Raw genomic sequence first — 14,690 nt, 5'->3', positions numbered from 1 at the left:
ATTGACAAACCGATCCGGAAAGCCGGCCAAACTATTGGCATGCAGTTGAAGGCCATTGTGTCAAGTGAGGGACAGGAGGACACTTGACAATCCTGCCCACCCACTCCACCAGACAATTGAGGGACAGCGGAGTTCATACTCCAACAGGCTCCTTCAGCTTCGTTCCCACAGTGTTCCATTCAAGAAGTCCTTCATTCCGCACTCCATGCAGCTGTATAATCACTCGCCATACAGCAATAGATGATATCTGTCTATTACCTGACACCTTCTATGTTAGCCACCTCTCTTTGTTTATAATGTATATTTTCTGCTGGATCTACTCTCTATTTTATGCTGCCTTTTTTTCTTTTTTTTTTTTGCTGCAGCTTTTACATATACTGTAATATTGTACATGGTAATTGGGATTTGTTATATATTGTATATATTATTAATATAATAATATTATTTATCAGTATATATTATATACTGTATGTATAATATGTAAATATTACATTTGTTGTATTTTCTATTGCTACTATGGTACATTTTTAGTCTACTTAATACCTGCATTATCCTTTCCATCCTTACCCTTTCCATCCTTTGTAACTGAGCTATTGTGTGAAACAATTTCCCTTGTGGATCAATAAAGTTTGTCCAAGTCTAAATCTAAACCAGTGGTTCTTAACCTGGGTTCGGTCGAACCCTAGGGGTTCGGTGAGTCGGCCTCGGAGGTAAAGAGACATCCGACTTATCGTGTAAATAAAAACTTCTCCCTATCAGCGTATTATGGATACCCCCAAACAATGTTCCCTCCAATTTTCCATCTGATTTGCAGGTATTTTGATTGATTGATTGAAACTTTTACTAGCAGATTGCAAATGAAGAGAATACACAGTACAGTTTACACAGTACAGTACATGTTCCGTACAATTGACCACTAAATGGTAACACCAGAATAAGTTTTTCAACTTGTTTAAGTCGGGGTCCACGTTAATCAATTCATGGTAATGTGTGTAAGGTGTGTAATTTGTTGTGAGTTCATGCACTGTGTTGGTTTGGTTCTTTGAACAAGGTGATGTTCATGCACGGTTCATTTTGTGCACCAGTAATTTTTTCTTGAATTTGAAAAAAATATATATATATATATTTTTCACTAAAGAAGGGTTCGGTGAATGCGCATATGAAACTGGTGGGGTTCGGTACCTCCAACAAGGTTAAGAACCACTGGTCGAAACATACAATATAGCTTGTGACTTCATAACTGAGAAACAGTGAACTCTAGTGGATGCTATTGTGTACTGCAGGTGTACAAAAGCCATTTGTACCCTCCTATTTGATCATTTTTCAACACATTTCCGAAAAAAATGACTTGTTTTTCCCTTTAGAATACAACACACTCATACTAGATTTATGATGTATGCCATTTAAGCATAAACGATTGTAAGGGCCAGCAATCCCTTATTGGCTGCTTTGTTGTTTACGCCAGCTCTGTGAGCTAGTTGGCTAGCAACAATTAATGGGGAATTCTTTGGAGAGCCGCGCAAACCAATGTGGTCTCCAGACTTTGTTTGCTGCAGGATGTTGCCGTCTATAAAGCTGCAAAGATGAGGTTTGAGCGAGAGCGTGGCAGTCAGATGTGTACATGTGTGTGTGTTCTTGTATTTCTACCCTTCTTGAGACATCAAGAAGGAATAGTACCTTCCATATGAGGACCAGTAACGAGTTAGGACCGAAACCATGGTCCCAATACAGAAAACCATTGCATCTATTTATAGAGTCATATACTAGAGTCTGTGAACATTGCTCCAAAGTCAGGATTTTTTGTTGATTTAATGTGCATACAAAAGTAAACATTGACAGGTGCAAAGGCAGCAATATATGATAAAACAATACGGCAGCTAAAGAAGGACTTCCCTATTCATCCCCGAAAAAACCCGCCAGGTGAACAGCTGATTGTACGACTTTCAGTGCTGACGTAAGACAACCCGCGTCCCATATGTGACTATAGGATGAACAAATACACCACGGTACTAAGACTATAGTGGCCATTAACAGTTAGCTTCTACAGCTGGGTTGCCCAAAGTGCGGCACAGGGGCCATCTGTGGTCCGTGACTCCTTTGTCATCGGCCTTAAGTACATTACAAAAAACAAAAAATACAGATCTCATTTGCACCCCTGGTGGTGAAAGCTATCCAAATTAGGGTGGTCCCAAAAAGGAGGGATTTTTCAAATTGACTATGTGTCGGTTTTAAAAGTGCTCCCCCTCTGTTTAACATATGAAATAACAAGTGTAGGTAAACATTTGAAGTGCTCCCCCTCTGGCCAAAATATGTAATAACAAGTGTGTGTACGAAATTGAAATGTGCTCCCTTTGGCCAAAATTCATAAAACATTTTTAAAAAATATGTATTTTTGCATTTTTCGGAGGTCTTAAGAAGGTAACAAATACAATAATGTGTTTGTGCGTGTGTGTGTGTGTGTGTGTGTGTGTGTGTGTGTGTGCGAGCGTATGTGTGTGTGTGTGTGTGTGCGTGCGAGATGCAGCAAGTTAAAAGTGTGTTTTACCTACTTTCAGGTATGCACTGGCCCATCACAAACCTGAACCCCTCACAGCATTTCCTCCTGGGAAAACAAACACAAGGAAAGAAAAAGTTAGAAATTCTAGAATGTTCTACTTCTATTCACCATTTAAGCTGCGAGTTGCACTGTACATGCTATGTAGCTTAGCTAAAAATAAGATGGTCGCTAATGACCAAGTGTTCAACAACCTTATAAGTTACCCGAATCAAAAAGAAAGTCATATATATATATATATATATATATATATATATATATATATATATATATATATATATATATATATATATATATATATATATATATATATATATATATATATATATATATATATATATATGTATACACACACATACAGTATATATATATATATATATATATATATATATACATACACATACAGTATATATATATATATATATATATATATATATATATATACATATATATATATATATATACTGTATGTGTATATATATATATATTGTATGTGTATATATATATATATATATATATATATATATATATATATATATATATATATATATATATATATATATACATACATACATACACACTCACAATCATACATATATACATATTTTTTTATATGTTTTTCCCTTTTACTTTTAAATGCTTAAATCTCTAGATGAACATGTTTAAGGAGTATTTTTTTATGTTTTATGCCCTTTTTGTAAAAAAAACAACAGTTTTTTTTTCATGGCAAAAACACAAACTATGCAATATTCGTGCCCACATGGACACCATTTTGTTACCACATCCACACAACCCTTACGTCACTACCCACCCACTAACATCGTTTTTATTACCTATAAGTTATTTGGCAGATTCAACGCAACTATGCGTCTAATATCAATATATGGCACGCTACGGTACTCTGGCGGTATCTAGTGGTTGAGGGGTCAAATTACACTTCTAAAAGGACTCTCACATATTTCAAAGGGGAAATGCTTGGAATTATTTGGGTTTTTATTTTGGTAAAAGCATTATGTAATAACAAGTTTACAGTATATCAAAAAATGGCCATTATAAAGAGAGTCAATGGGGGACGAAAGGTTCCCGGGGAACTCCAATGTACAAAACCCAAAACCAGTGAAGTTGGCACGTTGTGTAAATCGTAAATAAAAACAGAATACAATGATTTGTAAATCATTTTCAACTTATATTCAATTGAATAGACTGCAAAGAATGGCAGCAACACATTGCAAAAAAGTTGGCACAGGGGCATTTTTACCACTGTGTTACATGGCCTATCCTATTAACAACACTCAGTAAACGTTTGGGAACTGAAGAGACCAATTTTTGAAGCTTTTCAGGTGGAATTCTTTCCCATTCTTGCTTGACGTACAGCTTATGTTGTTCAACACTCCGGGGTCTCCGTTGTGCTATTTTAGGCTTCACATTTTCAATGGGAGACAGGTCTGGACTACAGGCAGGCCAGTCTAGTACCCACACTCTTTTACTACGAAGCCACGCTGTTGTAACACCTGCAGAATGTGGCTTGGCATTGTCTTGCTGAAATAAGCAGGGGCGTCCAAGAAAAATATGTCGCTTGGATGGTGTCATGACTAGGTCTTTGGCGTGGATTGCTCTCCCGTGGTGCAAACGAATTGGACCATACGTGGCGTGAAGGTGAGGACATGTTTAATATTTTAACTCAAACAAAAAGGTACAAACAAAAGGCGCTCACAGAGGAGGTAACAAACTTGGCTATGACAAAACAAAAAGCGCGCACAAAGGCGGAAGTAGAAAACTAGACTATGAAACAAAAGACATGCACGTGGGCACAAAACTATGAACAATAAACAAAACTTACTTGGTATGAGATGAAACAAGAACTAACGTGACAAGGAACTGTGAACATGGCATGAATGTGTGTTGTCGCCAGGACGAACAACAGAAACAGAAAAGCCTATATAGTGACATGAAAAGTGAAAACAGGTGCGTGACTAACTGTGAACAGGTGCATGACATGACTGTGAAAACGTGAGACAGGTGTGTGTGAGTCCAAACGTGGAACAGGTGAAACTAATGGTTGCTATGGTGACAAACAAAACCAGGAAGTGAAACCAGGAACTAAGGAAGTGTCCAAAAAACAAAACAGCACATGGCCAAACAAAAACATGAACACAGACATGACAGAACCCCCCCCTTACGGACAGATCCCAGATGTCCAAAAACAAAAAACAGGATCAAGAGTCATGGGAGGGGGGGAGGGGGACATGGCGGTGGGTCGCCAGACCAGGTGTCCCCGAATCCACCGGGGCAGAGTCAGGTGGCGGCGGCGGGTAGACCGCCGCTGAACCTGACGAGGTGGGCGACCTGGGAATGGCCACATTCGTGGCAGACGAGGAGGTCGGCGCACCTGGCGTGGCGGACGCCCATGGAAAGGCCACATCCTTGGCCGACGAGGAGGTGGGCGCGTTGTCGTGGCAGGCGGCGAAGCTTGGCGTGGTGCGTCAGGCGGCGAAGCTTGGCGTGGTGCGTCAGGCGGCGAAGCTTGGCGTGGCGGGTCTTGACGAGGGTCTTGGTCTTGGCATGGGTCTTGGTCTTGGTCTTGGCGAGGGTCTGGGTCTTGGTCTTGGACTTGGTCTTGGCGTGGTTGGTCTTGGTCTTGGACTTGGCGTGGTTGGTCTTGGTCTTGGACTCGGCGTGGTTGGTCTTGGTCTTGGCGTAGTTGGTCTTGGACTTGGTCTTGGTGTGGCTGTGCTTGGACTTGGTCTTGGTTTGGGTCACTTGGCGGGTCTTGGTCTTGGTCACTTGGCGGGTCTTGGTCTTGGTCACTTGGCGGGTCTTGGTCTTGGTCACTTGGCGGGTCTTGGTCTTGGCTTTGGTCTTGGCGTGGGACAGCCACGGGCGGCACTTGGCGGCGTGGGGCAGCCACGGGCGGCACTTGGCGGCGTGGGGCTGCGACTGGCGGCACTTGGCGGCGTGGGGCTGCGACTGGCGGCGCTTGGCGTGGAGCAGGTACTGGCGGCGCTTGGCGTGGAGCAGGTACTGGCGGCGCTTGGCGTGGAGCAGGTACTGACGGCGCTTGGCGTGGAGCAGGTACTGGTGGCGCTTGGCGTGGAGCAGGTACTGGTGGCGCTTGGCGTGGAGCAGGTACTGGTGGCGCTTGGCGTGGAGCTGGGCGTGGAGCAGGTGGATCTTGGCATGGTCGAAAAACTGGTGGTGGCGGCCGTGCTGGTGGCTGTGGCTTGGCGTGACGAAAGACAGGTGGTGGGGATCGTGCTGGAGGCTGTGGCTTGGCGTGACGAAAGACAGGTGGTGGGGGTCGTGCTGGAGGCTGTGGCTTGGCGTGACGAAAGACAGGTGGTGGGGGTCGTGCTGGAGGCTGTGGCTTGGCGTGACGAAAGACAGGTGGTGGGGGTCGTGCTGGAGGCTGTGGCTTGGCGTGACGAAAGACAGGTGGTGGGGGTCGTGCTGGAGGCTGTGGCTTGGCGTGACGAAAGACAGGTGGTGGGGGTCGTGCTGGAGGCTGTGGCTTGGCGTGACGATGCTGACCCACCCCACCTGAACAATTCCCAGCCCTAGCCCCCCCCTCAAGGAGCGGATCCCAGACGCGCTCCCCGCGGTCTGGAACCGTCTTTTGGGGTGGGCGGAGGGGGTTCAGGAGGAGGGCAGAATCCTCCCCTCTAAATTGTCCAAAATGTCTTTCTTCTTGTACCTGGGATCTTGTGGGTGAAAAAAAAAAGTGTGACTTGGGCGTGGCTTGAGTCCTGGGGGGCGGGGCATGGAATTTGGGTGGCTTGGATTGAACCGGTAAAGAATTTGGGAAAACAATCTCCAGGTCTGTGGAGTGCTCCTTGAGCTGCCAGGCTGGCTGACTTCCATTTCCGCCCGGAGGGGGAGGAGCCTGCAGGAGCGCAGCGTGCTGTCCGCTCACCTTCCCTGACGTCCTCGGTCTGGAGCGCCGCTTCCGGGACAGGGATGACGTGCCAACGTCCCCGGGCCAAAGGGAGCTGATCGGCACCAGTTTGCCGGTCGGACCCCACATGAGATCCCTGCGCTCCATGGGGGAATGGCGGAGTGTCTCGGCTTCCATGGCGCGCAGGACCTCCCACGTTCCTTTGTCCAATCTTGCGGGAGAGCTCTTATGCTGGCGACATCTGTCATGACTAGGTCTTTGGCGTGGATTGCTCTCCCGTGGTGCAAACGAATTGGACCATACGTGGCGTGAAGGTGAGGACATGTTTAATATTTTAACTCAAACAAAAAGGTACAAACAAAAGGCGCTCACAGAGGAGGTAACAAACTTGGCTATGACAAAACAAAAAGCGCGCACAAAGGCGGAAGTAGAAAACTAGACTATGAAACAAAAGACATGCACGTGGGCACAAAACTATGAACAATAAACAAAACTTACTTGGTATGAGATGAAACAAGAACTAACGTGACAAGGAACTGTGAACATGGCATGAATGTGTGTTGTCGCCAGGACGAACAACAGAAACAGAAAAGCCTATATAGTGACATGAAAAGTGAAAACAGGTGCGTGACTAACTGTGAACAGGTGCATGACATGACTGTGAAAACGTGAGACAGGTGTGTGTGAGTCCAAACGTGGAACAGGTGAAACTAATGGTTGCTATGGTGACAAACAAAACCAGGAAGTGAAACCAGGAACTAAGGAAGTGTCCAAAAAACAAAACAGCACATGGCCAAACAAAAACATGAACACAGACATGACAGATGGCAATGTGTGTTGCTCCAAAACCTGAATGTACCTTTCATCATTATTGGTGCCGTCACAGATGTGTAAGTTACCCATGCTTTGGGCACTAATACACCCCCATACCATCACAGACGCTGGCTTTTGAACTTTGCGCCTGTAACAATCCGGATGGTTCTTTCCAAAAACAATTTGAAATGTGGACTCGTCAGAACACAGAACACTTTTCCACTTTGCATCAGTCCATCTTAGTTGATCTCGGACCCAGCAAAGCCGGAGGCGTTTCTGGGTGTTGTTGATAAATGGCTTTCGCTTTGCATAGTAGAGTTTTAACTTGCACTTACAGATGTAGCGACAAACTGTAGTTACTGATAGTGTTTTTCTGAAGTGTTCCTGAGCCCAATGGTGATATCCTTTACACACCGATGTCGGTTTTTGATGCAGTACCGCCTGAGGGATCGTAGGTCCGTAATATCAACGCTTACGTGCAGTGATTTCTCCAGATTCTCTGAACCTTTTGATGATATTACGGTCCGTAGATGGTGAAATCCCTAAATTCCTTGCAATAGCTGGTTGAGAAATGTTGTTCATAAACTGTTCGACAATTTGCTCACGCATTTGTTCACAAAGTGGTGACCCTCTCCCCGTCCTTGTTTGTGAATGACTGAGCATTTCATGGAAGCTGCTTTTATACCCAATCATGGCACCCACCTGTTCCCAATTAGCCTGTTCACCTGTGGGACGTTCCAAATAAGTGTTTGATGACCATTCCTCAACTTTCTCAGTCTTTTTTGCCACTTGTGCCAGCTTTTTTGAAACATGTTGCAGGCATTAAATTCCAAATGAGCTAATATTTGCAAAAAAATAACAAAAGATTTCCAGTTTGAACGTTAAATATCTTGTCTTTGCAGTCTATTCAATTAAATATAGGTTGAATCATTGTATTGTGTTTTTATTTACAAATTACACAATGTGCCAACTTCATTGGTTTTGGGTTTTGTATATCCACAGCTCGTGCAGACAATAACTTAGCAAAGAATGGACAATGCAAATTTTGAGATTTGAGACTTTGATTTGAAATGATGAGATTTAAAAAAAAATCCACATTCTGTTGCATGTCATCTTCATAGGCATTAAAAATAATTCTGCTTCTTGCTTATTATGACTAAGTCTTTATCAAAGGTCAACACACTGCAATGGGGAATAATGCTTCAAAATATAAATATGTGGAATGGAAATGGAATCATTAAAGTCCGTGTTTTTGTGACGTAATCTTAAACGGTTTGGGAGACGTAATAATGATTCTAAAAATAATTGATCAGGAGGAAGACGGCAGGAAATATGGTTTTATTCTCCATGCGGCGTAGCTCTAAATCATCACGATCCAGACCCCCTCCCTGCCCCCCCCCCCCCCTGAGTGAACAATAAGCCATAAAACGTCGAGACAGGCCCGAACTGATGAGATCCAGATGATACGGCCGGCTTTAATCTGATGCTCGATGCGGCGCTGGCGGGCCCCTGATGGGGCGGCGGTGGAGACAGGTGGGTGAAAGTCAAGATGAAAATTGTCACTACTTCATTGAGTCCGTCAACAAATCAGTCAGGAGATAATAACTTGCAGATGGCCAGCGTGTCCCGCAGGAGAAACTCAAACCTTGATGCTTTCTTGGATCGAAGCGAGCGGCGCTCTTCAGTGGGATTCTGATGTTACCACGGACTTGGAACCAGGAGGAAACCCAACTTCATGAGGGGTGACCTCACCTCTACGCAACTCTTACACGCATGTGTCCAACATGCGCAAATGTATCAAGTACCAAGTTATATGACTAGGAAGTGTACGCATGTGAAATGAGCTAATACATTAGCATGCCAACAGTTAACATGCTAACAGTTTAGTGCAGACCTGGGCAAATTAAAGGCCTACTGAAACCCACTACTACCGACCACGCAGTCTGATAGTTTATATATCAATGATGAAATCTTAACATTGCAACACATGGCAATATGGCCGGGTTAACTTATAAAGTGCAATTTTAAATTTCCCGCTAAACTTCCGGTTGAAAACGTCTATGTACGTGACGTCAATAGTTAAACGGAAGTATTCGGACACCATTGAATCCAATACAAAAAAGCTCTGTTTTCATCTCAAAATTCCACAGCATTCTGGACATCTGTGTTGGTGAATCTTTTGCAATTTGTTTAATGAACAATGAAGACTGCAAAGAAGAAAGTTGTAGGTGGGATCTGTGTATTAGCGGCTGGCTGTAGCAACACAAGCAGGAGGACTTTGACTTGGATAGCAGACGCGCTATCCGACGCTAGCCGCCGACCGCACGGATGATCGGGTGAAGTCCTTCGTCCTTCCGTCGATCGCTGGAACGCAGGTGAGCACGGGTGTTGATGAGCAGATGAGGGCTGGCTGGCGTAGGTGGAGCGCTAATGTTTTTATCATAGCTCTGTGAGGTCCCGTGGCTAAGTTAGCTTCAATGGCATTGTTAGCAACAGCATTGTTAAGCTTCGCCAGCCTGGAAAGCATTAACCGTGTAGTTACAGGTCCATGGTTTAATAGTATTGTTGATTTTCTGTCTATCCTTCCAGTCAGGGGTTTATTTCTTTTGTTTCTATCTGCAGTTAAGCACGATGCTATCATGTTAGCTCCGTAGCTAAAGAGCTTCGCCGATGTATTGTCGTGGAGATAAAAGTCACTGTGAATGTCCATTTCGCGTTCTCGACTCTCATTTTCAAGAGGATATAGTATCCGAGGTGGTTTGAAATACAAATTTGTGATCCACAATAGAAAAAGGAGAAAGTCTGGAATCCAATGAACCCTTGTACCTAAGTCACGGTCAGAGCGAAAAAAAGATACGTCCTGCACTGCACTCTAGTCCTTCACTCTCACGTTCCTCATCCACGAATCTTTCATCCTGGCTCAAATTAATGGGGTAATCGTTGCTTTCTCGGTCCGAATCGCTCTCGCTGCTGGTGGAAATGTGAGGAGCCTTTCAACCTGCAACGTCACGCTACTTCCGGTACAGGCAAGGCTTTTTTTATCAGCGACCAAAAGTTGCGAACTTTATCGTTGATGTTCTCTACTAAATCCTTTCAGCAAAAATATGGCAATATCGCAAAATGATCAAGTATGACACATAGAATGGATCTGCTATGCCCGTTTAAATTTTAAAAAACTAATTTTAGTAGGCCTTTAAGGCCCGGGGGCCACATGCGGCCCGTTAAGCTTTTCAATCTGGCCCTCCGGACATTCCCAAATATTTTTTTTAAGATCTTTAAGATGGAAAGTGTAGCTGCCATTATGATGTGCAGTGATGTTTTCAAATGACCGTAAGTCTTGAACTATACAAAGTATTTCAATGGTTGGAATCTGCACTTTTGGATGATATACTAGTTACTATGGTACTTTAATTAGTTACTCTGGTCATCTAATTAGTTACTATGATAATCTACGTCACAGCAGCTCAGACGAGGCACCAAACAGTGTGGGCGGGAAGCGTTTCCACAGACGCGGAAGGAGATTTTCACAGCAAAGTTCTAAAGCTTAGTGATGTATCAGATATATCAGATTGTAGGTGGGTTTATTTTGTACCCTTCGCGTTCATATTTCACGGTTTGTTGCATTTTCGTTGCGTTTCACTTGATTGTAGAATATGTCGATCGAAAGGGGGTGTGACATTCATATTTTGTCAATATTCAGTGTTTTATCGTTCATAGAAAAAAATTAAAATTCCATTACGTTTTTTAAGGCGGTCTGTCATAACGTTTTTAGCATTTTTATTGTCCCTAAAAATAGATATACCGGCCCCCAGACACGTTTTTTCTCTAAATGTGGCCCCCGAGTCAAAATAATTGCCCAGGCCTGGTTTAGTGTGTGTCAAGTAACAAGTTATATTACGCTGAGGTGTTTGGCTGTAAAATTGGCTTCAAAAAGTTAGCATGGCTAATGTTAGCATGCTAACAGTTGGACTGTGTAAAGTACCAAGTCATATAACTAGAAAGTAGGGCTGTGAATCTTTGGGTGTCCCACGATTCCATTCAATATCGATTCTTGGGGTCACGATTCGATTCAAAATCAATTTTTTTTTTCAATTCAACACGATTCTCGATTCAAATACGATTTTTTCCCGATTCAAAAGGATTCTCTATTCATTCAATACATAGGATTTCAGCAGGATCTACCCCAGTCTGCTGACATGCAAGCAGAGCAGTAGATTTTTGTAAAAAGCTTTTATAATTGTAAAGGACAATGTTTTATCAACTGATTGCAATAATGTAAATGTGTTTTAACTATTAAATGAACCAAAAATATGACTTATTTTATCTTTGTGAAAATATTGGACACAGTGTGTTGTCAAGCTTATGAGCTGCGATGCAAGTGTAAGCCACTGTGACACTATTGTTCCTTTTTTTTATTTTTATAAAGTCTAATGATAATGTCAATGAGGGATTTTTAATCACTGCTATGTTGAAATTGTAACTAATATTGATACTGTTGTTGATAATATTCATTTTTGTTTCACTACTTTTGGTTTGTTCTGTGTCGTGTTTGTGTCTCCTCTCAATTGCTGTTTATTGCAGTTCTGAGTGTTGCTGGGTCGGGTTTGGTTTTGGAATTGGATTGCATTGTTATGGTATTGCTGTGTGTTGTTTTGTTGGTTTGATTAATTGAAAAAAAATAAAAATAAAATAAAACATTTTTTTTTATAAATAAATAAAAAATAAAAAAAACGATTTTTTTAAAAATGAGAATGGATTCTGAATCGCACAACGTGAGAATCGCGATTCGAATTCAAATCGATTTTTTCCACACCCCTACTAGAAAGTGTATGCATGTAAAATTAGCTGAACACGTTAGCATGCTAACAGTTACACTTGTATCACTCAAGTACCAAGTTATATGACTGAGGCTGTCAAACGGGCTAAATCAGCCATGTCCAAAGTGCGGCCCGAGGGCCATTTGTGGCCCCCAGGCTAATTTGTTAACGGCCCCCGGCACATTCTGCAAATACTACAATAAAAATGTAAAACATGAAAAAGTGTAATAAAAGAGTAAACAGGTGAAATGTAACAAGAAAAAGTGGCAATGTTGACACTAATAACACAAAGCTGCCATGCGGACTGTTATTGACCTAATGAAGGTTCCAATTACTTCACTGGAACAATTCCACTTTTAAATATTTTGGGGGGAAAATATTGCATATTTTGTGCGAAACAAAGTTTTCTTTCACAAAAAGGGCAACAAACAAATAAACAAAAAAGAATGAAAAAGTTATGAAATCTTATAATCAACAGATCTACAGACTTAAAGGCCTACTGAAATGATTTTTTTTTATTTAAACGGGGATAGCAGATCTATTCTATGTGTCATACTTGATCATTTCGCGATATTGCCATATTTTTGCTGAAAGGATTTAGTATAGAACAACGACGATAAAGATTGCAACTTTTGGTATCTGATTAAAAAAAGGCTTGCCCCTACCGGAAGTAGCGTGACGTAGTCAGTTGAACATATACGCAAAGTTCCCTATTGTTTACAATGATGGCCGCATGAAGTGAGAGAGATTCGGACAGAGAAAGCGACAATTTCCCCATTAATTTGAGCGAGGATGAAAGATTTGTGGATGAGTAAAGTGCAAGTGAAGGACTAGTGGGGAGTTGAAGCTATTCAGATAGGGAAGATGCTGTGAGAGCCGGGGGTGACCTGATATTCAGCTGGGAATGACTACAACAGTAAATAAACACCAGACATATATATACTCTATTAGCCACAACACAACCAGGCTTATATTTAATATGCCACAAATTAATCCTGCATAAAAACACCTGCGTGTTTGTTATGCTAGCTCCTAGCTCCTCTGCTAGCTCCTAGCTCCATAGAACACGCCAATACAATTCAAACACCTGATCAACACACACAATCACTCAGCCCAAAAGACCGTTCACCTAACCCAAGGTTCATAAAGCTTATATATTTTTAAAAAGTTACGTACGTGACGCGCACGTACGGTACGGTACGTGTTATGCTAGCTCCTAGCTCCTATGCTAGCTCCTAGCTCCATAGAACACGCCAATACAATTCAAACACCTGATCAACACACACAATCACTCAGCCCAAAAGACCGTTCACCTAACCCAAGGTTCATAAAGCTTATATATTTTTAAAAAGTTACGTACGTGACGCGCACGTACGGTACGGTACGTGTTATGCTAGCTCCTATGCTAGCTCCTAGCTCCATAGAACACGCCAATACAATTCAAACACCTGATCAACACACACAATCACTCAGCCCAAAAGACCGTTCACCTAACCCAAGGTTCATAAAGCTTATATATTTTTAAAAAGTTACGTACATACGCAAAAAAAAGTTGCGCACATACGGTCAAGCGATCAAATGTTTAGAAGCCAAAGCTGCATACTCACAGTAGCACGTCTGCGTCTTTGTCATCCAAATCAAAGTAATCCTGGTAAGAGTCTGTGTTGTCCCAGTTCTCTACAGGCGTCTGTGTATCGAAGTCAAAAGTCCTCCTGGTTAGAGTCTCTGTTATCCGAGTTCTTCCATCTTGACTGCATCTTTCGGGAATGTAAACAAAGAAGCGCCGGCTGTGTACTGTTGTTGCTGACTACGTTCGAAAAATACGTCCATTTCGCACCGACAACTTTCTTCTTTGCTTGCCCAGCTTCCTTCTCCATAATGCAATGAACATGATTGAAACAGATTCACGAACACAGATGTCCAGAATACTGTGGAATTATGAAATGAAAACAGAGCTTTTTCGTATTGGCTTCAATGTGGAAGGCATACCCGTGTTCGCCGGGCTACGTCACGCGCATACGTCATCCTCAGAGGCGTTTCGAACCGGAAGTTTAGCGGCAAATTTAAAATGTCACTTTATAAGTTAACCCGGCCGTATTGGCATGTGTTATAATGTTAAGATTTCATCATTGATATATAAACTATCAGACTACGTGGTCGGTAGTAGTGGGTTTCAGTAGGCCTTTAAGCGTTAATAGTAAAAAAAAAATAGAAATTTGGCTTATTTTCAACACTTATTCTTTTTATTTTTTTATTGTTATGAATTATTGACCTACTTAAGGTTCCAATTACTTCACATCAAATATTCCACTTTGAAATGTTTTGGGGGAAAATGTGTGTGTTTGCCATATAAATAAGGGTTTTGACATAAAGGGCATAAACATAAAAACAAAATTTAAAAAAACTTTATAACGACAGACAGACCTGAAGTTGATCTCGAGATTCAAGCGTTAAATGAAAAAATAATAATTTATGACTTATTTCTAACATTTTTATGACTGAGACCCTTCCGGGTACCGGGGGCCAAACTTGAGGAAAGCCATAAGGTTAAAAAAAACAACAACTATATATTGTATTGGTTTTAAAAAAAGGAAAAATATAAAAATGGCCCCCG

The 14,690-nt window shown here is 42.1% G+C and overlaps 1 protein-coding gene across 1 annotated transcript in view; it reads right to left on the bottom strand.

The window, feature by feature from the left end:
* LOC133662702 (collagen and calcium-binding EGF domain-containing protein 1-like) overlaps positions 1 to 14,690 on the bottom strand; it is a 123,860-nt gene that overhangs the window by 15,710 nt on the left and 93,460 nt on the right. The window contains exon 3 of the mRNA XM_062066825.1: positions 2,550 to 2,602. Within this exon, the coding sequence (XP_061922809.1) occupies positions 2,550 to 2,602 (53 nt within the window). The remainder of the gene's footprint in view (positions 1 to 2,549; positions 2,603 to 14,690) is intronic.

Source organism: Entelurus aequoreus, linkage group LG02 (assembly GCF_033978785.1).
Source record: "Entelurus aequoreus isolate RoL-2023_Sb linkage group LG02, RoL_Eaeq_v1.1, whole genome shotgun sequence".
NCBI classification, from domain to species: Eukaryota; Metazoa; Chordata; class Actinopteri; order Syngnathiformes; family Syngnathidae; genus Entelurus; species Entelurus aequoreus.
Note: the sequence above shows the minus strand (reverse complement) of the source record. Positions and strands in the feature narration are given on the sequence as shown.